Source organism: Podarcis raffonei, chromosome 2, assembly GCF_027172205.1.
Source record: "Podarcis raffonei isolate rPodRaf1 chromosome 2, rPodRaf1.pri, whole genome shotgun sequence".
NCBI lineage: Eukaryota > Metazoa > Chordata > Lepidosauria > Squamata > Lacertidae > Podarcis > Podarcis raffonei.
Window position 1 is genome coordinate 34,313,843 of NC_070603.1, and position 23,259 is coordinate 34,337,101.

General features: G+C 45.3%; 2 protein-coding genes across 3 annotated transcripts in view; both read left to right on the plus strand.

Annotated features, from left to right (window-relative positions):
* The window catches only part of NHERF1 (NHERF family PDZ scaffold protein 1), a 61,722-nt gene extending 56,755 nt beyond the window's left edge, over positions 1–4,967 (plus strand). Inside the window, exon 6 of the mRNA XM_053375820.1 lies at positions 3,479–4,967. Coding sequence (XP_053231795.1) covers positions 3,479–3,658 — 180 coding nt within the window. The 3' untranslated portion in view covers positions 3,659–4,967. The remainder of the gene's footprint in view (positions 1–3,478) is intronic.
* Positions 4,968–14,314: 9,347 nt separating this feature from the next.
* Positions 14,315–23,259, plus strand: part of LOC128407445 (polycystin-1-like) — a 63,976-nt gene continuing 55,031 nt past the window's right edge. For both annotated transcript variants that reach the window (XM_053375817.1, XM_053375818.1), the window contains exons 1-6: positions 14,315–16,287; positions 17,560–17,631; positions 18,443–18,514; positions 19,529–19,692; positions 20,735–21,009; positions 22,281–22,659. In XM_053375817.1, coding sequence (XP_053231792.1) covers positions 15,785–16,287; positions 17,560–17,631; positions 18,443–18,514; positions 19,529–19,692; positions 20,735–21,009; positions 22,281–22,659 — 1,465 coding nt within the window. In that variant the 5' untranslated portion in view covers positions 14,315–15,784. The remainder of the gene's footprint in view (positions 16,288–17,559; positions 17,632–18,442; positions 18,515–19,528; positions 19,693–20,734; positions 21,010–22,280; positions 22,660–23,259) is intronic.

The window sequence follows — 23,259 nt, forward strand, 5'->3', positions numbered from 1 at the left end:
AGCATTCATCCTGATTTTGCTGCAGGGTGTTTCCATGGATTCCTCATTATTCATTTGTTCATCCCACACTTTTTGGTGCATTTCCCCATCGCTTTCCAAACTGCAAAAAGTCTGTGTGTGCTTTTAAGTGCATCCGAGGGCAGCACAGCCCTTTAAATCCACTTTCAATGCAGAAATCTTAAAGGTATGGTTTATACTTGAGTCCTGCTCACAATGTAGTTAAGAGTCCAGAGCTGCCCTTGATTCACTACAGAGTTTTCCTTTGCCAAAGACCAGCAGAAATGATTAGAGAAGTTTCAGCTTGTCCATTAGAGAACCATTTGCAAACTTTCAGAGCTTTGCCATTCTTCCTGCTCCCCTGTGGGGCCAGTCATTTTGTGCTGTAAAAATCTAGTTTGCCTGTCAACAACAGCAATTTGCCCTGGTCTTCAGTGTTCCCATTTTCAAATGGGCAGATGCCTCAATTTCTACAAAGCAAGTAATGAATGTTTAGCGTCCCTGACTGGAACCATGTCCAGTTTTTAATTAAATGGCTGAATTATAATTTAGGCGCTCTGTATCAAATCTGCTTAAGGACAAAACTGCATATTTTGTTCGTACTTTTTTCCCTAAAGCATACTTAATGCTGCCACTTATTATTTTGAAGAGGAAAGGCTATGCAGGGCCCCAGACCAAATGAGGACCCTCATGCATTTGCTGCTTGCTCCAAAGATGCCAAACAGCTGCCAGGGAGAGCAATTCTGGGGAGGAAACGGGCAGGGCCCTGATCCAGATAAGGAGGATCGTATAAGCTTGGGGCCCTGGGTGGCTTCTCTTTCTGTTGCTGTCTAATAACGGAGAGCGTTCCTCAGTACCAGGAAAAATATCCAAGGTGGCCACATGCATATTCCCATTCATTTCACAGAAATCGCTTAGAAAGTGCGTGCACTTTTTGCCCCATAACTTTCTTTTTTAGGAAGGCTAGAAGCTTTTAAGGAAAGTAAACTTTACTAAAATAAAGTATGAAAGCTCAGAGTCTGGGGCACTTGCCCAGGGACACCACTGGAAGCCTTCACAGGTGTAATGGCACCTGGAGATGCTGAGTTCACTACCCCTGCCCAAAGTTGGCCCATTGAAATAAGTGCCCTTATAAGTCCATTCATTGATTTCCACCACCACCCTCCATGATTCTCCTCTGAGTATGATTAACATTGGATATTACCCTCAATGTGACAACATTAAGCATTTTTTCTAAAGTTGGAATAACGTATAATTTGACCCTGAAGCAATTATGATGCTGGCTGCCTGGAAGAAATGTCAGTAGTATCCAAAGGCAACATGATGACCAAATGCAACAACGCGATGTCAATATAAACTCTTTATACTTTCCGAGATTTAGAAGATTTCTGTTTTTATTTGGTTTTGCATATTGTTCAATGTTCTGTATAGATTATATAAAGAGTTTATATTGACATCGCATTGTTGCATTTGGTCATCGTGTTGCCTTTGGATACTACTGATATTTGTTTGCAACGCAGGGGTTTAATTGGAAGAAATGTCAGCCTCTCAATTTAAAAAACCAGACACGTTTCTAGTTAAAGATGTTGAATTCCGATGGCTTCCTTTATAGAAACAGATGTCCTGCCTGGCCATTTGCAAGGAACCCAAAGGGAGGGACATACTGCTGCTAATTCCAGGCAAACTAGGCTTCGTATGAACACACAAAAGGCTGGTGGGTCAATAGAGTTATGCACAAGGGCCTGTGTTGCAAGCCAGGCTGTGCTGGTGGTCTCTTAGGAAAGTGCCCTGGACATGGCAGATGGAGACAATGCCATTGCAGCATGCATGAGGCCAGTGTGCGGAGAGGGGAGGGAAAGGAAGGAGGAACAGGGACTGATCCTGCAAAATGAACCCTGTTCATGTTAATGGGTCCAGAGACACCCTGCCTTGTTTGCTGTTGTGCAATGTTGCAGCCTCAAGTGTCGGGTTTGTGTAGGAGGGCTCTCTCTCAACAGTCGCCCGCTTCATCACTCCTCTGTTAGTTCTGTTACTGTGTGAGGCCTGTGGTTTTTAATGTTAGGGTTTTAATATGGGGCAATTTGGTGAAGGGCGGTCTTCAAGCAAAGGGGTAAAAGGAGAAAACAAGAAACTAAACACTGTCCTCAGCATTCATAGGAATCAAAGTAGGTCCAGTCAAAAGTTTTGCATACGCAACACAACACACACACACCAAGTTCCATTTAGTAATTTCAATGAGATTTAGGCATACCAAACTGCAGAGTTAAATGCAAATCCCATTGGTTTCTGTTAGGAGCTGGTGTTGGTTGCTCTGTCTGTTGTGCAGCATAGAATCTGGGACAGGGGAGTCTTCTCTAGCCAAGCAGTGCTCAGGTAACATGTGCGGGAAGGATCAGAAGAGAAGGCAAGGCCTCTAGCAGAACTTTTCTAATCACCTTTGTTGGGTGTACATCCAGTTCTTGCCCTATCTAGCCCAACAGTCTGTGAAAACAAGAAGCTTTAATTGCAACATAAGGAACATAATTTAATACAGAACAAATGATCAACACTGAATTACATCAGTCCCTTCTCTGGAACAGTTCTGTGGCCTTCTCTCCCTGAGAATTCTTGTGTGACGCTGAACATAACACTCCACGCAACCATCTACATTGGGCTTATATATCCTGTGACTTTTGTGAACTACATGTTTCATTGAGTGCTTGGAAGGACACCTGCAGGCCCTTAACCGGAGCAGCGGGTTAGAGGTTTTCTGGAACTTTTGCTACATCTAGGTCAAGTGAGAGAGCCAGGGTGTGTGTGTGGAAATCCACATCATTGGACAAGATTTCCTCATTGGTGACTGGAGCAGAATATGCATGGCTGGTCCACTTTTAATTCTGCCAGGCAACCAAGTGTAAATTATTGGACCTACTTATTTCAATGCACACCTTTCGTGTTTACCCCCTCCTTACTCTATCTTTTAACTAGTTGTGGCATGATACTCCTTTCTGACTTGGGTGTGTATGTGGGGGGGGGGGAAATGTGGAGACAGGGGGAGGTGCAGTTGGGATGGCTAGGACACACAGCTTTGATAATCTGATCACTATCAATTTAATTGTCATTATATTAAATACGTTGTGCTTCCACTGTTGGGAGGCAACATGCCTCTGAATGCCAGTTTCTAGGAATCACAAACTGGGAGGGTGGCTATTGCATTTAGGTCTTGCTTGTGACCTTCACAGAGGCATTGGGTTGGCCATTGTGAGAACAGGATTCTGAGCCTTGATGGGCCTCCGTTGGCCTGATCCAGCAGAGCTCTTTCTAATGCTCTTAATTTAACAACAACAACAACAACCCTGTTAGCAACAGTGGTAGGAAACAAGAAACTTGTGTGGAAAAAACCTTGGGTGCCTTGGCCTTGAGTTGTACGTGGAAGCTTAGGTGGGGTCCGCAGCGATTCCTCTTGGCCAACTTATTCTTGCTTTTTCTCTTTGCTGCCCAGTCACCCTTGCAGCTCAACTCTCAAGAGAAGGGAGAGAAGCACAGCTCCGTATCCGACCCAGTTCTTGACTTGGACATCCCGCTGGCTGTAGCCAAGGAGCGAGCTCACCAAAAACGCACCAGCAAAAGGGCGCCGCAGATGGACTGGAGCAAGAAAAACGAACTCTTCAGCAACCTGTGAAGTATCCCATCCCGCAAGCCGGGAGGAGGTGGTGCAGGGGCAAGGCCCAGCCAACCTGGCCAGCTTTTTCTCCTGCCCCTCCATTTTTCCCCTCTGGAGGAGGGGGTTATTCCCCCCACCCACCCACTCCCCTCTTCCCCTCTCTTTGCCAGGGGAACAGGGGCAGGATCTTACACTGTCCTCTGTAATCTGAAGAAAAACAAAATGGCATCATGACTACTCCTGCACAATTCTGGAGAAGCAATTCTATTTTTTAAAAAAGAGAATGACGAGACACTTTTATACACTGTCTATAAATAGCTGAGTAAGTTCCATGTGAGTTTGTGGTGAGGGTTTCTGTGAGCCTGAAACTAATGTGGTGTCCATATTGAGCCCATGGAGGGGGTGGAGGGAGAGCGTACTGTGGCCTGCTAGGTCTGAGGAGAAACATGCTGATCTTTTGTTCTCTCCCCACCCACCCCCCAATTCAATTGGATTTTTTGTGGGAAACACATGTTCACAATAAGGTTTTTGAGGTTGCCAGGGTTGGGGATTGAGGAGAAAAACTTGTGGTGCTTAGCCCTTCCTAAATTCAAAGTGGTATCTGAAACCAGCCACCTAAAACCAATAGCCCCATGTAGGTTCTCATCGCAGAGATACCCTGTTGGATGCTGACTTGAGCCTTTCATTAAATTTGAGTGCTTAAAACCCTAATTTTGACTTCCAGCAGCCATTGGGTGGGGGTTGTGAGCACACGTCCTCTCCTCTTCACAAGGAACCATTTTCCTTTGACTGGAATGTCTGTCCCTGACACTCCATTTTTATTTTTAAAAAGAATTTTCTTTAAAGCAATCAATGGTAAAATTATCTATGGGGTAAGACCCATGAACTTGTTGCACCACTTCCTGTATGTATTTCAAAGCTTTCTGATGGTAAGACGGAACCCTTGGAAACTGCTCTGACTGGAATCCTGTGGGGGGTGGTGTGGTTCTTGTTTTGGCTGAGAGGGGGGAATCTTCTGGTCTAATACAGCAACTGAAAGCAGCCAGGAAATAATATCCTGTCTTCAACTCTCATTCCTGGAGATGGAGCCAATCAGGGGTTTTTTTTTATGATAATGCTTAATTAACAGTTTATATATAAACTGTTTCATTTTCTGGAATGTTTTCTAATTATAGCTCTTTTTCTCCTCTGTCTGTTGTGTATGTTATGGAAATTATTCCTCCTCTACGGATGTGTTTTGTTCTTGTTTTCCTTGATTGTTATGAAAAATGCAAGAGAAGAAAAAAAAAAAGAACCCTGTTTACCAGAAGGGAAAAAGTCACCTTGATTTTGTTTGTGTGCGTGTGCTTATTTTATGTTTAAATCTTTGTAAAGTTCCAGAGCCTTGTGGGAAAGCTCAGCACAGCATGTGAGCGGTCAACCCCTACTGGCCTTCCAGCCTCGCTCTCCCGAGCTCTCAATTCATCACCAGGAGCTGGTTCATGTCAACAGGATGAACTCCAGTACAATAATGCCACCACCCAACCCTCCAGCAGAATCTTTATTGGTTCAACTTACGATGACCATTTGTGCAGGTCAGGGTGGAGATGAGAGTGGGGGTGTTTCTGGGAGTGGGTTGGAATTTATACCAATCTCCAAGCACAGCAATCACAATCAGCATCACCATTCTTATTTCAATTCAATTCAATCTTTATTACGGTCCAGAGACCCAACAAATCGTTACAAAGCAATACACAATTCATACAGCCTACCTCCAGGTTAAACAAGCATTTTGTTCAGAATATAGGGATCATTGGTTCATGCAACCACCGATAAAAACTTTGCCACTGCTAATGTTTTAGCGTTTGTCCGGTCTTCCAATAGGAACCTGACATAGTGAGCCTCTGATTTTCCCGGGAAAGGTACCAGCAAGGGTAATATCAGTTCAGCCCTGGCTTGCTCATATTTTGAACAGTGCAACAAAATATGTTTTATGGAATCAATGTCTTGAGCACACGAGCAAAGTCTGTCCTGGTAGGGAACTCCTCTCAACCTGCCATCCAACACTGCAGAAGGAAAAACGTTTAGTCTGGCTTTGGTGAAAAGCCTTCGATAATTTGGTACTTTCTGGTTTTTAATGTAAGATGTTAATTTAAAGACATGCCCATATCGTACTCCTACTGCCAGCGGACTACAGACTTTGTGTGATTGAGATCGCAAGTCACTGTACATTATCCTATTCTTATTTCAGTTTGTATCCTTCCCTTCATAAGAAGCTTGTTTTGCAACACTTTTTCCTCCCCTGGGGGAAGGCATGCACATTTTTGCTGTTGCAACAGCCATGCATTTACTCACGCTGCAGGCCAAAGCCATGTCATTGGGGTGGCCATTAGGAAAAGCCTTGGCAAGGAAATGCACCGGGGGGGGGGGGCTGTCTTACCCACCCAATCCCGTGCCACCCATTTTTCTCATGTGCTCACTGGGGCATGGAGTTGTTTTGTCCAGAGGGGGATTTGCATTTGTGGGATCGCCAACTGTTTTAAAAGCAGTGGGTTTCTTGAGAGCCGCAGTGGCTATTGAATCTTTTACACTGCTGCTCCTTTGTTGCAGCTGAGAACCTGTTTGCTGCTGTACAGAGAAGAACCAGCAGCTTCTGTAGAACTTGACCAGCTTTCTTTCTTTAATAATAACAACAAATTTGTACAAAGAGAACCCAGTGGGCTGTAAAATGCCGTGCATTGAGCTCAAGAGCAGCTGTTACCCAGGAAAATCAGGCTCAAGCTGGTCTCTGACTGTAATAATAAATTATTATTATTATAAGAAACTCAGGTTCTTCCACACTTCCTTTTGTGCTGCATTTCTAGGAAGCATGTCTGGGTTTTCCGTGTGTGTGTCCCCCACACCTTCCCCGGGGAAACCTGTGTTTTACCATTGAATCAGAGCAACTGGCAATTCCAAAAGGCTGCCTAAACGGCAGAACTGGCAGGTAAGTTCATACAGTTGCAAAGAGTGCACAGTAGGTTAGACCATAAAGCAAATTTGCCAAGAGGCCACTTGTGAGTTGCTGAAAGCATCAACATGTTCTCCTGCTCTGGTGACCGAATAGCTAATTCTGGGCTATGCATGGCTAATAAATGACTGAAAATATAAAATAAAAGCACCAACCAAGCAATTCTCATTGGCACCTTTAAAAAAGGGGAGGGGGAAGGGACAATTTGTAGGATACTTTTAACAGCTTGGATGTTTTAGAAAATAAATTGCTGCAGGCTATATAGGTGCGAGTTTTATAAAATTGCTAGTGTGTGTGTGTGTTCCCCTCCCCTCCAAAGTATCACTGCAGGTTCCTGACTGTGAACAGCAATTTTCTCTCTGCCCCTGTCTAACCCTGATTCAAGTGTGTGAAGCTGCGGTGGAGTCTACCACAGTTCAGAGCCAGGTCTTCTCTTTTGCTACAGATGACGCCATAGAATAGAGAGCATTCCAGTTGCAAAGTGCTGACCCAGTGATTTCTCAGGACACACGGTGAGGCTGGTGCCCAAAGGCACCCTACATTTGGTTGCTCCCTGGGCCAGAAGTGAGGAACAATATTATGTACAGGAAGGATGCTAGGAAGTTATTTGATACATGGTGGCTGCGTGCTACTGGTCAGCAAAAGCCATTCGTGCAGCAGCTATGAATGCCTTTTTTTCTGACTAGACAGGAGAGTGGTTCTGTGGTTTAAAACATATCTATACTGCTCTGAGGTAAAAAAAACATCCAGGGCAGTTTAAAACTTACAGAATTAAGTCAAAACAAATCCACACAGCAATTGGCAATGTTAAAAGGTAGCACTTTAAGCACACAGAGAAGGGGGGGGGACCAGTAACACAACCTTTCCTGACCATTGTTTCAAAAGCTTCACCTGGTCTGTTCCTTAAAGGTAAAGGGGCCCCTGACGATTAGGTCCAGTCACGGACGACACTGGGGTTGCAGCGCTCATCTCGCTTTATTGGCCGAGGGAGCTGGCATACAGCTTCCGGGTCATGTGGCCAGCATGACTAAGCCGCTTCTGGCGAACCAGAGCAGCGCACAGAAATGCTGTTTACCTTCCCGTCGGAGTGGTACCTATTTATCTACTTTCACTTTGACGTGCTTTTGAACTGCTAGGTTGGCAGGAGCAGGGACCAAGGTACGGGAGCTCACCCCGTCGCTGGGATTCAAACCACCAACCTTCTGATCGGCAAGTCCTAGACTCTGTGGTTTAACCCACAGCGCCACCTGCGTCGCTTAGGTCTGTTCCTTAGCAGAATTCAAAATGCCAGTGCTACTTTCACATCAACTTGCCTCTTTAAGATCTTAAAAGAGGCCCATTTTCCAATTCCTCCATCCCCTGCAAGTGGTGACAGACCTTTTGGTGGTGGCCACTTGTCTCTTTTACCTTCAAGGGGATTTTCATTCTGTAATGGTGTCCTTCAGATGTTTTGAGCTACACCGTGGCTGTGCTGGCTGGGGTTGATGGGGAGTTTTAGTCCAAAAGACTAAAAGCTACTCCAAGAGGTTCCCATCCTCACTCCCAGCTGAGAGCCACAGGTTGGGAGAGTCCTTTAGTAAACTGAAAGGTTCAAATATCTCTGCAGAAAGTGGAAGCAAACCAATACACTTCAACTGGTCCAGATGAGAACGCTTCTAACTGGCTAGCCTTTCCCTGCTGTAGAAGCACAAGGAAGCTCCCTTGTACCGAGGCAGGTTCAATCGCCGTGCGGTACAACTGCACTTTTGCAGAGAGTTGGACTACATGCTCCTCCAACGCTACAATTCTATTCAGGGAAGGGCCATAGCAAAGTGGTGGAGCATCAGTTTTTCCTGAAGAAAGTCCTGGGTTCATTTCCTGGCATCTCCCAAGTAGACAGAGGGGTGTGTGTGTGGATCCAGTCAGAAAACCATGGAGTGCTGCTGCCAGACCAGTGCCAGATGGACCAATGGTCAGCTTTCTATATGTACCATTGGTCCACCTAGCTCATAACGACAAAACGGGATAATCTTACCTTTTCCGCCTTTGATTTTGTAGACGAAATTTATACATGATGCAGAATAATTGCTTGAGAATGCTAATCCCAGGGCGATTAGCTTCAGTCACAAAAACAGCAGGGGCTGGAGAGGGGCCCAGTCAGCCCTTCCATGGGTTAATAATGTCTGTGGATTATTAAAGCGCTGTAATCCCCATGGTTAGGAAAGGGGAGGGAGGTTGGCTATATCAGCTCTATAATCTCTCCCTGACTGGGAAGGCTCCCCAGAGAACTCTTCCCGTAAGCTCCACTGATCGTTCTAGTGTGTTCCCCCTGCAGCACAGAGAGAGTCTTAGTGTGGGATGCTTGCTCCTAAAGACAATATGAGAGGCATCAGTTACAAGCTGTCACAACTCTATTGGCGTCACAAGATGCTCTGTAGGCACCTCCCCGCAAAATGCCCCATCTAGGAATGTGGCCGCCCCACCGAACAATGATGGCTGGCCAACTGGCTGATAATAGATAAATACAACTCTGTGGTGCAAAAGGGCTGAGAGATCTGGCATCTATTGAGAGTCCACTATAGGTGGGTGGAGAGGCAGTAGGTAACGTACATTCTTCTAAAAAAATAACAAAAGTTTGACAGTTCTCTTTGGGGCCATAACAAATGTGACAAGAATCACACAATTAGTACCGGTAATTGTGAATAAGTTATTACAATTAACAATATAATTTTAATGATTACAAACAATAATTAGTAATTGTATCATTTTAAAATAAAAAATAAATAGCATCAGTATGCATATTTGAATCCATATCATGAGTGCAGCAGGGAAGACTGGGTTTAACAATTTCCCCCATAACATCCGTGGCCCCAATCTGGGTTTTCTGTCTCCCTGCCCCCCCCCCACATTGCTGCTATTTTGATCAGGAGAAAAGCTCTCTGTAGAGAGTAGCCAAATGCCCTTGTTCCAGAGGCAGATTATCTCTATTTGTAGATGCCCATCAGGGTTTTATATACATTGGGGCTGAAAATGCATTTCTGCCAGATTAAGCACAGCAAGACAGATGGCTTTCAATGGGTGTGAATAAACCGTAGGATAAAAAGCACAAAGATCCTTGATGGATTTGACTGGACAAGAGTATACACAGAGTGCTCCCAACAAAGCCTACATTCCTGTGCATGCTCTACCTGCATGTAAGCCCCACTGAAGACAGTGGAACTTCTTTTTGAGTAATGGAATATGCGTAGGATTGTCCTGGAAGCTGCATAACTTGCAGCAGGGAAAACCTATAAGGGTCATGTTCCTCAGATGATGAGGTCTGTGCAATCATAAGATAGGTTTTGTGGACTTTCAATCTGCAAGTGCAATGCATCGGTTTGTTTTGTCGTGGGCCAAACCATTTGTATTCTTGCTGTGTTGATCTAGGGTGGTGGTGTCTCTTAATTGCAACTGTAGTCTTGTTAACCACTCTTGCCCAACAATAAAACTGAGCTGGCTGGCTGACGTTTAGTGGGGGAGCTGGGCAGTCCTGAGGGATGTTTTATTGATAAGTAGACAGGGTAACTCTGGATGGTGGTCCACGAAGTTTTACTCAGAGTAGACCTACTGAAATTAATGCATCCAACTTAGGGCTCATCCTGCTTTTTGCCCCCTGCTTTCTAGGCACAGGTCTGCACTTTAAAGCACAGTGTCCGAGTGCTGTTTTTCTTTTTACCCAGTGCTGCTTTCCCCACAAAAACTTGCTCCTTGACACTGAATCAGAACAATTGGCAATTCAGCATTGTTCCATGAAGAAATCCCACTCACATATTGTCACCAAGTGGCAGTCCATTAGCCACAGAGTGACCAACAGGGTTTCCACAGAAGATCTTAAGTCTTGGCTTGGTCTCTGTACTCTGGAAGTTGGTCTGCTACGTACTTTGTTTTGCAAGTCCCATGCTGTGGAGCACTCTCCCAGCAGAAATGAAGCAGGCATCCTTGCTTTTGACTTTCAAGCGTCTCTTTGAGACTTTTGTGTGTGCCCCCAATACTTTGCAGCTGCTTTCATTTATATATATATATAAATTACTCATTAATCATGACATTATTTGCCCTCCCCTTGCCTAAAAGTAGCACCTCCTGGGAGCTGGAACACGCATCTTGCTCCACGGCTGCCACCTTGTGGCATGTGCTTGGCCCAAGTGTCTACAACATATTTATAAAGGCCTCTTTGATACTATGCACTGAAAGCAGTATCGTACCACTTTAAACCATCGTGGCTCCCTGCATAGAATTCTGGGAACTGTAGTTTGTTAAGGGTGCTGAGAGTTGTTAGGAGACCCCTTTTTTCCCCTGCACAGAGCTGAAATTCTCAGAGTGGTCGAACAGTCAATCCCACTTCCTGGGGAAACTCTACTTCTCAAGATTCTTTTGGGGGAAGCCATCTCTTGACTGGCATTTTGGCAAATGCAAGTAGATGTGGAGAAGAAGAAGAGGAGGAGGAGGAGGAGTTTGGATTTGATATCCCGCTTTTTCACTACCCTAAGGAGTCTCCAAGCGGCTAACATTCGCCTTTCCCTTCCTCCCCCACAACAAACACTCTGTGAGGTGAGTGGGGCTGAGAGACTTCAGAGAAGTGTGACTGGCCCAAGGTCACCCAGCAGCTGCATGTGGAGGAGCAGGGAAGCGAACCCGGTTCACCAGATTACGAGTCCATTGCTCCTAACCACTACACCACACTGGCTCTCAGGAGTAAGGATGCTTTGGTGGTTCCCAAATCTACTGGTTGCAGGAACATAACAAATGGGCTTTCTGGGCCACTAACTGTGGGACCTGAGTATAACAGCAGGGTTGGGGGGTTTTTAGGGGATTCGCTTCTGGATCAGGAGATGGCAACAACAACTAAAGAATCAATCCCAGCTAAAGAATCATGGCAAGAAAAATTGATGGACTATGCAGAACTGGCAAAACTGACATACAAGCTACGGGACAAGGATAAATGTGACTTTAAAGATGAATGGGAACCCTTTACAAAGTATCTGAAGATGCAACAAAGCGAACTGGACTCCTTGGCTGGCTTTGAATAAACATTCTCAAACTTTTTATTGATAATAATCAGCTAAATAGTTTGAGAATCTATACAACTGTGTAACATGCAGAAAACAGCATTTTTAGAGAAATCAAAGACTGGAACTGAGGGAAGTCGGTGGGTGGGGGTGGGTGGCTTCTGTGGGGGGAGGGAGGAAAAATGGGGGGGAATAAGGATGATATGTTTCTGGATAATATGTTTTGTTTTAATTTTGAATAAAAAAGTTATTAAAAAAAAGGAGATGGCATCAACAAGTAAGCCTATTCAGCCTGGTACAAACAGATCGCTCCCTACTGCCTCTACAAACCTGTTTCTTACCTGGATGTGTAGCCATTTGGGGTTGCTGTTTACCCAATTAAATATCTGTTTCTGCAATTTGCTGCTGCTTCAGTTTAGTGAGCCAGGACAAGCCCAGTTTAGTGGGGATGTTCTGAGTCTTCGGTTAGCAAGAATCTCACTCCAGGGAGCTCACAGGAGACGGTGCGCAGGGGTGAGAGCATCAACTGTCCAGGGCCATTTTTCTATTCCTGAGGATCACTGTGACGGAAAGTTCCAAGTAGACCAGAGGTTGGTTGGTGGTGCAGTGCAGTGCAGTGGAATTCCACCAGAGTGATGTGGCTTACAAAGTACTGGGCCAGAGCCTCGTTCTGATTGGCTGTGGGTACAGTTAGCCAGAAGGGGGTGGAGACAAGCACTTTGTGAGGGAAAAAGAAAAGGCAGCTGAGAGTTTTTGGTTCTTGGGGTTCAAGAGGGATAAGAGTATAGCTTCTGAGCTGTGTGTGTGTAAGCTCTGATCTTAGAGTGATAGTGCCTTTTAATAGTATACAGACAAGTGAGAATTGGGAAGCTGAATTTGAGGCAGGAGAAGTGGAGTTGTGAGGGAACAATTTACTTGGGTCTCCATTCAGCCTGAGGGGGGATAGATTTTCTGGAGAAAATCTTAAGTTGTTTATTTAACATCTTGTTCAGAATCTGAACAACCACTGAGTGAGTGAGTGAGTGAGTGAGTGAGTGAGTGAAAACACACACACACACACAAACAACAACCACACTTTCTTGAAAGAATTCTATTTCCCAACACAGCGTTCGTTTTACCAATTTTGTTGTAAAATTATTGTTTTTTTTCTGCTTAATTTCCCTAAGTCTCCAAGCACCCGTTTCTTAAAAAGCAAAAATAGCCAGTAAGTAGTAAGAGGAGGCACAACCCAGAGCTTTAACATCATTTCCTTCTGCAACACAACCAATGACTGTAGAAATTCTGTTTTCTATATAAATTCATTTATTTGGTTTTTCAAATTAAGATTTTACAGAAATATATCAAACATAAATAATAAAAACAAGATTCCAAGGAATTTCCTGGACTTCCATCCTCCCCTTTGTCGGTCCTATTATTTCCTCCTGCATCTTTTATGATGATCCAGATTTTTTACATCTCCATTGTGTCCAGAATTCACCCTTAAACTACAAGTGATATTCCAATCCTGCTAACAATTTTAACTACAGTACTGTAGAAATTCTTGTGTGTCTCATGCAAATGTTCTTAGGTCAGCCTGGTCCTTGTGAGGGCAGCAAGTGTCGGGTGCTAGGAAAATGAATTGTTGTGCCTGACACCCCTCAATAAACCCTACATGTGGAAGTATTTTTATGCTATTCATATTTACTTGAGAGCAAGTCCCACTGACTCTTAGGTCCACACACACACATTTGCACTGTTAAAGGCTGTGTACACACTCCTGTTTACTCTGCCACCAGTGCAGTCTCACTGCTAGTTTGGGAAGTGGCCTATGCATGACATTAGCCACAATCCATAGTTCTCCTGTACCTGTCCTGTTATTTCTTATGAAATACTGCATTTTGATGTGTTTTTCCACAATTTGAGGGGAAAAACCCACCTTAGCTGTGATTTAAGCAGGCAATGTGCCACCTTAAAGCCCACCTTAGCTGTGATTTAAGCAGGCAACACAGCCAAAGAGTGGTTGTGAACCATTTGGCTTCATTCACAACTGAAAAAATGGCCCTTCCTAAACCCAGGGATGGGGAACATTTTTGCAGCCCAGGGGCCAACTTCTGGGAGCTGCATGCCAACGGGTATACAAGACCAGAGGCAAAAATGGGTGGAGTAATTAATACAAATTTCACCTTTGTACAGCAGGCTAGTTTGGACACACACACACACACACACACACACACAAAACCAACCCCCTCTATATTCTATCAAGGCAAGCGAGAGGCATGATCAGAGTTCAAAGACACATTCTAGCTAGGCAAAAACACTGAAGGAAGTTTGGAGGGCCACATTCCTTGGCCTGAGGCTCCCCATCCCTGCCCTAAACTTCTGTCTTTTGTAGGTAAAAGTAACTTGTTGGCTAAGAGGACGGTGGTGCAATCTTCTGCACACCTGCTGCTTAGATGTAGGCTCCTTAGATTTCAGGGATACTCTCAGGCCAGCGAGTGCAAGGTCAAATCTCAAACACATCAAGGAATTTTTTCCCGTGCAATGAATCTTTTCAAATTCCCCTGCCTCTTCTCTCTCTGCCAGCTCTGCATGTTGGAAACTGCTTGTCTGCTTGTTAGGGAGGGAGAGATGCTAAGCAGGGGAGGGAATGTGCTACACTTCTCTTGGAAGCTCTCGCTGGCTGATCTGAAAGTAGCTGGACAAAGCGTGTAGGAGTTTCTGAGAGGCCCCTGCTGTGTGTTTGGGGGGGGTGGATAAAGAGAGGGAGAGCTGATGGAAAGAAAGCAGCCTGCAGTTGTGTGAGGAAAGGCTTTTGGCTCATCGTCATCCACTGCACAGCTCCAACCTGGACACCAAAGCCAGCATATCAGGAACAACCTCCTACAGGACTTGCTGACCTTCCCTGGGAATTGTTGCAAGTCCCGAAGCAGCCAGGCCATCTCCACTTGTAGCCAAGCCAAGTCTAGATGGAGGATTCAAAGTGTGCTTTTAATTCTTGGAAGGCTCTTTTCTTTTAAACTAGAGCACCAGGACAACGCATCGAAGGAATGCAATATAATTTCTGGGCTTAACTGCAGGATGGCAATAGTGCTGCCATGTCAACTGAGGACAACGGATGACAGCGGCTGGGGAAGGGAGGTGATGAGGAACAAAAAGGATTTGTAAGGTATAACTTGGTGGGTGTGAGCATCTGTGCAAAGCAGGACTCCCTTAATCTAAACTCCCGAGCTGATGAAAAGTCAACAAACAGCATTAGAAGTTGTCTTCCCCCCTTTGTGGGGGAGATAACAATTTCTCCGCATTTTTTTGAAGTAAATGGAGCAGTCAAGCTGGATCACAGCTTCCTCTCTTGTTGCTTTTGTGAGCTGAACAGGGTCAACAGGCTGGAAGGCAGTCTCAGCTAATTCACTTTGTGCATATGTGTGACATACCGTTTGCCACATTAGTCCTTCATGGTGACGCTTCCTTGTTCGATGGCAGTGACGTGGCATGCCAGGTGGTGAAAAGACTCTTTGCAAGGAGTGTGCAACTTGTGGCACTGCTGAACGTATGCCAACACAGCCATCATTTTTGTAGATGAGAAGAAGCCAAATGGGTCTGGATATGATGAAGTGGCTATTCTGAGGCACCTGCCATGCTTTGGGCACAACTTGGTCGTATTTATAGTAAACTCGTTGCGACTTGCTTGACTTCCTCCTCTGCCTCTTATCTCCTGCTTCTGTTAAAAATGATTTGAAGCAGAAAGCAAGATTAAACACATTTGTTCAGTGGAGGGCTGTAGAAAATCCACCTGGCAGAAATTTGAAAAGAGCAAAGTGGCAAAGTACATTTGTGGCCAACAGGAAGGTAAAAATTACTGTAAATCTAATAGCTTTCTCTACATGGATTTCCCGAGAAATCAAATTACAGCAAAGTGATCCTTTGTTTGATTTCCTCCTTCTGCTTAGTTAACTCAGTGCCATCCAATATATCGCCCTACCTGAGAAACAGGGCAGGAAACTAGAGAGACCATTGGTTTGAGGAAGCAAGGCTTTTTGTTTGCATTGCGAATTAAGCCAAAAATACTTTGGAAATAGTAGCTTGGCAGCAGTGGGGCAGATCTGAAAAACGCTGGGCATTGTGTTCCTTTTGCGCTGTCTAGTTTTGCTCACCATGGGTTTGCACTGCTTCACCACACTAAATAAGCTCTGGCCTTCCAAAGAAACAGTAGCCAGTAGGCCGCCTGACCACAGGGCTATCTTCTGCCATTCCAGTGCCCTCCTCTGTGTGGCCCTACTGCTTTGTAGTCTCTGCACAGGTGAAATGTCAACATTTCCAGGGGACAGTCCTGCACCATCAGCAGCAGCAGCGGAAACAGGAGCTAAGGCGAAGCCGCTCAAGCAGTGGAGCTCTGCTAAATGCAAGGTAGTAGATCCTTGGAAAGGCCGAAGCCAGGGGCTGAGGGAAAAGGAAAGGCACCAGGTTTCAGAGGGCGTTGGAGGAATGAAGCGGGCGACCTTGTTGATCAGAGCCAGATGCCAACAGGAGAAGGAAGAGGCCCTGACAGTCCTGTGCCCAGCAAAGTGTGCCTGCACAGTCACAGCGGTGAACTGCTCTCATCTGGGGTTGCTGGAAATCCCAACAGAAGATCCCTGCTCACTGAACAAAACAGTCCTGTAAGTAAGCTGCTGGGGTGTTTTTGCTCAGCGAAATCCAGTGTGTATTGCGGGGCGGGAGTCAGAGGGATGCTTTAGAGATTGTAGTAGATGCTCCTTTCCCTGCGAGCCTGTGATGACTCACAGGGAGGGAGGTGAAGCATGTTCACTGGTGCTGAGTGGTGCCGTCTCATGGGAGTAAGCATTGCGAGAATGTTTGGGTCAGATGGAGCTGACCCTAGCAGCTTGCCAAAGAATGCTCGCTCCTCTGACTGCACATGTTGGCTCCTGACCCCTTGGCTCAAGGCACAGAGCCCTCAGGGAAATGGACCGGGAAGAAAACAGCCATCGTTATTTTTTCGAGGCAAATTACCACCGAGCAACCACCCTTGAAAGGGTGTACAAAGCGCCAATGTCTACCTCACAAGGGAATCCCACATCCTCTCATTTGTAGGTATGTAATCACATGTACAGGGCCAGAATCAAAGTCAAAGGAGGTTATCTGTACAGTTGTGATGATCTGGGATGCTGTGTGATTTACAGTTTGGGCTACCAGCACAATCACTTCCACACAGGATTTTATAATATAATAATAATTTATTATTTATACCCCGCCCATCTGGCTGAGTTTCCCCAGCCACTCTGGGAGGCTCCCAATCAAGTGTTAAAAACAATACAGCATTAAATATTAAAAACTTCCCTAAACAGGGCTGTCTTCAGCTGCTTATTTCCTTGACATCTGATGGGAGGGCATTCCACAGGGCAGGCACCACTGCCGAGAAGGCCCTCTGTCTGGTTCCCTGTAACCTCACTTCCCGCAATGAGGGAACTGCCAGAAGGCCCTGGGCGCTGGATCTCAGTGTCCTGGCTGAGCGATGGGGGTGGAGATGCTCCTTCAGGTATACAGGACTGAGGCCTGGTTTAAAGTTCTCTTAAGGCAGGACTATGTATTGACATTGCGGGGCTTGTTTCACATGCCCATGTTGCTTCTGCGAATTCCACTTTGTCCTGCTTGAGCTGCCTAGCCTCCTACCTTTTATATGATACTAGTAAGATGATTCTCATACATCTGCATGGCTGACAGTCTCTCTTCATCATATCTAAGGGAACACCTGGGGCTCATATTATGTTAAGAATAGGAAGGAATGCCTCAGCAGTAGGGAGCCAGTTTGCACTGTGAACTGATCACCATGGAGAACAATGTGGCATGGTACTGTATTGAACCAAACTGCTGTTTGCCAGACATGGCTTGTGAGATGCTGTTAACAAATGTCACTCTTGTTTTGAATGCAGTGATCTTTCACATAACCGCCTGAGTATAGTCCGAAGAGAGGAGCTTGCTGGGTACCCCAACATCCAAACATTGTAAGTGAATTCCTGCACAAAACTCCTCCAGCATAGTGCTGCAAATCACTTGCCACACCATCCCTATTTGTGAAATCCCAAGATTACTGTCCCCATTCCAACTGTGTGAATATGGGGATTATAAATACCCAAGAAATGTCAATATGCACCAAAAAAACCACTTTCCTTTTCAGCTTCTATAATCCAGGGTGCCTAGGCTGTTGCTTTCCAGATGTTGTTGGATTATCATCCCTGAACATCGGTCACACTGGCTGAGGCTCAGGGAAACAGCTGGTGGGGAGATTGGCTCAGCGCAGGTGCTGGTTCATTCACACTATGCCAACCTCCCCACTGCCTCACCCCTTCCCACTGGGGGCTCCTGCTGGGGCTGATAGAAGTCCAGTAATACCTGGAGGGCTACAGGTTCCACACACCTACTTATAATAATAAAGTCCAAACTGTAGAGTTTGAAATGAACTTGGTAGGTTTGCAATCATAGAAATGATTTTCCAATTTAGTCTTAATTACAAAATCTGGCGGCTAACAGAATGTCTAAATTCTGGTTGTTAGTAGTTTGTTAAGGGTTGCTGGGAATTGTAACTCTGTGCGGGACAAACTACGGTGCCCGGAATTCTTTGAGGGGGGGTGTGTGCTTTAAAGGCACTGTGTGTACTCAGTCGTAGTAACTCTTTTGAAGTTTACTGCACCAAGAAACAGGACTTGAAGTTTTCTGATTACCCTACCGTTATCATCATGCTGCTTCGCACTGATGAACACTTTCCCTGGACCTTGCAATTTCTTCCAACATTTCTTTGTGATCTCAATTCTGCAGGGACCTGAGCTTCAACTGCATCCACACCATTGAGGAGGGAGCCTTCCACTACCTGGGCAAACTGAGGACTCTGTACGTACCATTATCTGGCACAATCTCTTCTATGAATCTTCCCCCTTTACATACCCCTCACACCCTGCCTAAAAACCACATGCAGAAACCCTTTGGCCTGCCAGATAATGGCCAATGACCAGGTATGATGGGAGCCAGCCACATCTGGAAAGCTATTGGTTCTCTGTTGGTGTCATTACAGAAAGATGTCAAGGAGATTTGTTCCCTTATTAGTAGTTGCCTTGATAGGTTTCGCTCAGTGGTGAGGAGCCTGTGGTCATCCAGGTGTTGTTGGACTCCGGTCCCATCACTCCTAGCCAACAGGGCCAGTGGTCCATGATGATGGGAGTTGCAGTCTAACAACATTAGCCATGCATGAGAGGGAGGTACCGTATCTTCAGGCTCAGGGGAAGCTCAAGGTCTGCAGAAGTACAAAAAATGGAATGGGGTATTTTGGGAAAAGGCAACGCTTTTGAACAGTAGCATTCCATGTGCTGCAGCTTTTTGTTGCGGGTGTCACTTGTACCTACGGAACAGCAAACATATATTCATCTTGATATAGCCCACTGTTTAAAAAGCTTTGAACAGAGACTTGGTAGTGCCCTGTTCAAAGGTGGAGATCTTGCTTTCTTTTCCATTTTAGGGTGGATTTCTCTAGGCCCACCAGGGGCACTTGTGTCTCACCCCACATTTAGATATTGTTAAAAGGAATATTACCAAATGGCAAATACACAAGCGAGTGGACTTATTGAAGATTTGGGGCTTTGGTACAAACATGATCATTTATCCTTAGACAGCAGTCACTGAATGCATCTCACCTACTGAATTATTTACACAGACAAAGTAAACACAGAGATTTTCTGATTGCTTTAAACAATGATCTGTTGAAACGGTGTGGAAGTTAAAGGAGCAGAGTTAATGTGCTGGCCACCGCTCTCTTTTGGGGGGTATGTGTGTTTTGTGGCAGCAGGTTTGCCATACAGCCTGAGGGAGGTGACTGACTTTCTTGCCCTAATTCCTTCTTCTTCCTGACAGCAACCTCATCTCCAACAGTTTCACATATGACTGTTCCTTACGCTGGTTGATGACGTGGGCACAAGAGAGGCACGTTCTCGTAAGCAACACAGAATTGCTCCGATGCGTCCCGGAAGCCACTTCTGGCAGCACCAAACTACTGGATTTCTTATCACTGACCCGCAGTGAGTAAAATACCTTTTTGGCCAGCCAGATGGAAGAGTTTGTTGTCACCTTCAATGCTTTTTCTTCTTCTTTCACCTCGGGGCCCTGTGGAGCGTCTCAGGTGTGCCTTATGGGTGTAGCTGTGGTAGGAGTCCATCTAATATGTGATTGTTGGGAGTTCCCACCCCACTGATTGCTGGTGAAGGGAGTTTAGTTTCATCCAAAGCCCCGCGTGTCAGTAGCTTTCTTCTTCTCCTCTGTAAAAGCCAACACTGCGGTTAGACATGCACTGTTAGTCTATCAGATGTCTGCCTGCTCTCACAAAATCTGCACTGTAAAATAAACAAAACAAAACACAAAACAAGCTACTGACAAAAGCTGTGGTCCTAGTGAGGAACCTGGTGCCCTTTTAATCTTGTTGTACTCAAACTCCCATCAGCCCCAGACAGAATGGCCAATGGGCAAGGATGATGGGAGTTGTCGTTGTCGTTCAGCAGCCTCTGGAAGGGCAGAGGTTCCCCAGTCCCACTACAGAGACTCAAATTGGAAATGACTGTTGTCTGAGGCAGCTCTATCTACACTACATATTTATATCAGTTTCATATCACTTTGCCCAAAGAATCCTGGAGCTGGAGTCTGGTTGAGGTTGTGGACAGTTCTGTTGGACTCCTGACCTTGTACTTCAGGAGAAAACCTAGCTCAGTAGTACAGCACGCTATTGTCAAAAGCAGCTTGCCTCAATATCTGCTGCTGGCAATCTCAAGCAGGAGAGTGCTTTTGCTCTCAGGTCCCACATCTGGGCTTCCCAAAGGCATTTGACTGGCTACTGCAAGAACAGAATGTTGTTTCTGGACTGATTCAGCAGGACTCTGCTTGTGTCTGCATCCATCTCAGTGTTCACTCTGCAAAATGGGGAGAGCTTTCTTGCCTGTTTTGCTGGAATAGTTTGTAAAGTGTAAACAAAGAAAGCTGTGCAAACAGAAACCAGAACCGAGTTTTTCAAGCATCTGTCCATAAGTGGTTCAAACGTTTACCATGAGTTTTCTCTTCCTCCCTTCCCAGCTGTTGATTTTATCTCCTGTGTGAAGGACACCCTGACCAGGAGTGATGCAGTCCTGCACTATTCTTACCTTTCAACTGGTACCCACACTCAGAAGTCCTGCCTTGAACTCTGCTATAGCAAAGAGTACACCTATTACGCCATGGACTTTTTGGATCGTTGCCTATGTGGATCTCTAGGCAGTGAAGCAGAGGTGGACTGTGGGAAGGTGTGCTCCAATGAAATCCAGAGCCAAGTGTGCAATAAAACTGTCATCCATGCTGCATACCCAATTCAGGTAATGGAATCAGTTCTAATAGCATTTCTGCCCAATTTTGTGTTTGGGAATTGTGGTTAGGAAATCCAACTCATTACTTCCCTACAAGAATGGGGAATCTGTGCCCCTCCAGATGTTGTTGGATTCCAGGATAGCCCAGTGGTCAGGAAATGATGGGAGCTGTAGTCCAGCAACATCTGGAGGGCCACAGGTTAGCTACCCCTTCTTTACTAAGTGATGCTGATGATGAGCAGATTCTTGGCAGAGCACATCCTTTGTCCACAACATGTTCAATCCCTGTCATCTCAGACAAGAGAAATGGGACCTTGGTGACCTTGAGTTGCTGCCAATCAGACATGACAAAACTAGGCTTGATGGGCTAGTGGTCTCTGACTCAGCAACTTCACATATTCACATCAGATGGTGAGGGAATTTCTAGAGGGTTTGTAAAGGGTCCTGGGAAATGGAAGCTGCCCCTGCCAGTGATGGAAAATGGAGTCAGTGGTGAGGGGCAAAGGCCACTTTAAAATTGGCAGTGCAAGCTCAAGTTCTAAAACAGTTCCTCTTCCTTGATCTCCATACATAAGCTGGACACCTTGTCTCTCCCAAACCCAGTCACTTATTTTAGAGGTTAGAGCAGGGGCTCCCAAATTGTGCTTTGTTCAGATGGTCCACAGTGTGTTTGTAAGGATTTGTGGCTGAAGGTGGGAGATGGCTCATTCAGAACATTAAATACTCATACTCACATTTTTTATTGTTTCTTTTATTATTATTATTATATTATATTATATTATATTATATTATATTATTATATTATTATATTGCACTTTGTAAATTTAAAACTCATTGCTGGACCATTACTGGGAGTTTAAATTTTTGGAAAAATTAAGTAGGCCATGCAAGACTGTAACCAGTCCATGCTTGTTCTGGAATGCCTGGTCTTCAAAAGTGTCTTTGAGTCTTTAATTTCTGCAGACATTTGGCAAATAGGCTTCATCCAAAACAGGACTTCTGTACCTTTTGTTGCTGCAGTACTATGAGAACAGGTACAGTTAATGCACAGAACTCCTTTGATCTGGATCTCCTCTTCATACTACCCAAAATGTTATCATCTGCACGGCCTCTAGCTGAGTGCTGTATAAGCTGCAGGAATTAGGAATAACCTGATGTTATTAATGAGTGAGGGACATTATCCTTCTCATGAAATTATACCTTCATCCTATTTATGCTTTGGGTTGGAGGAAGGGAAATTAAACCTGAGTCAAACCTTCCTACCTGCTTTTTCTGTTTAGGTGAAACTCTCATTCACCACACGGCAACAGCATGGGCAACTTGTTGAATTCACTGCCAATATCTCACTGCCTGGCATTCTGTACATATGGGACTTTGGAGATGGAGGTGATGGAAGTCTCAGCACCACAAACCCAAGAGTGCTGCATGCGTATCTTCCTGGTACCTATATGGTGAAGGTTGAGGCCCTGACTGCTGGAAAGAGTCTGTTCCACAGAGCTACTATTCACGTGGTCTTGCCCGTGAAAGCAGTAATCCTTAAGTGTCCAAAGGTTGTGGTAAGACACCAGAACAACATAGACATCTGGATCCATGTTGAAGAAGGTACTGATCTGTCTGTCATCTGGAGAATGAAGGATCCAGGAGGCCAGGAACTTCTTGGTGAGACAAGTGATGCTGCAGAGAGATGTCTATCAGTGTCCCACTTGGGTGGGTGGGGAAGCTGGCCATTAGTTTGAGTCAAAGGTAGACTTAAGCATGGATGCTTTAAGTAGCGTGCCATCTCCTCCATCCTGGTGGCCCGGATTCTGGCTTACCCCACCTTCAGTGGGCTCTTTTGACAGGAGGGTGAGACCTGTCCACTTGTTAATCACCTGTCATCACTATCTGATGACAATTGTGGGGCAGGAGGGTGTGGCTGGGGGTGGGAATAGCCTCCTGGTCCAAACTGGGACCTATGTCAGGCCTAACTAAGCCAGCAGGCTGAAAGTTCCCTACCCCTGTGGAAGGGGAAGACTGTGGTATGTTTATCAAGGGTGTATTTTTGAATAAAGCTTCCGAGGTGTTAAAATTTTGGTACCAACCTCAAGGGAAGTGTTCTCCTAAATGTTATGCAAAGTTGGAAGCTGTCTAAAATGGAGATCAAAGCAAATAAGTAGTATATGGCCCCTAACAAAAGGTGCAGGATTTATGGTGGGGACAATCTGAAGGGGATCAAGGTTATTTAGGTGTGGATAAGGAAGGAGCTACGACTGGACCTAA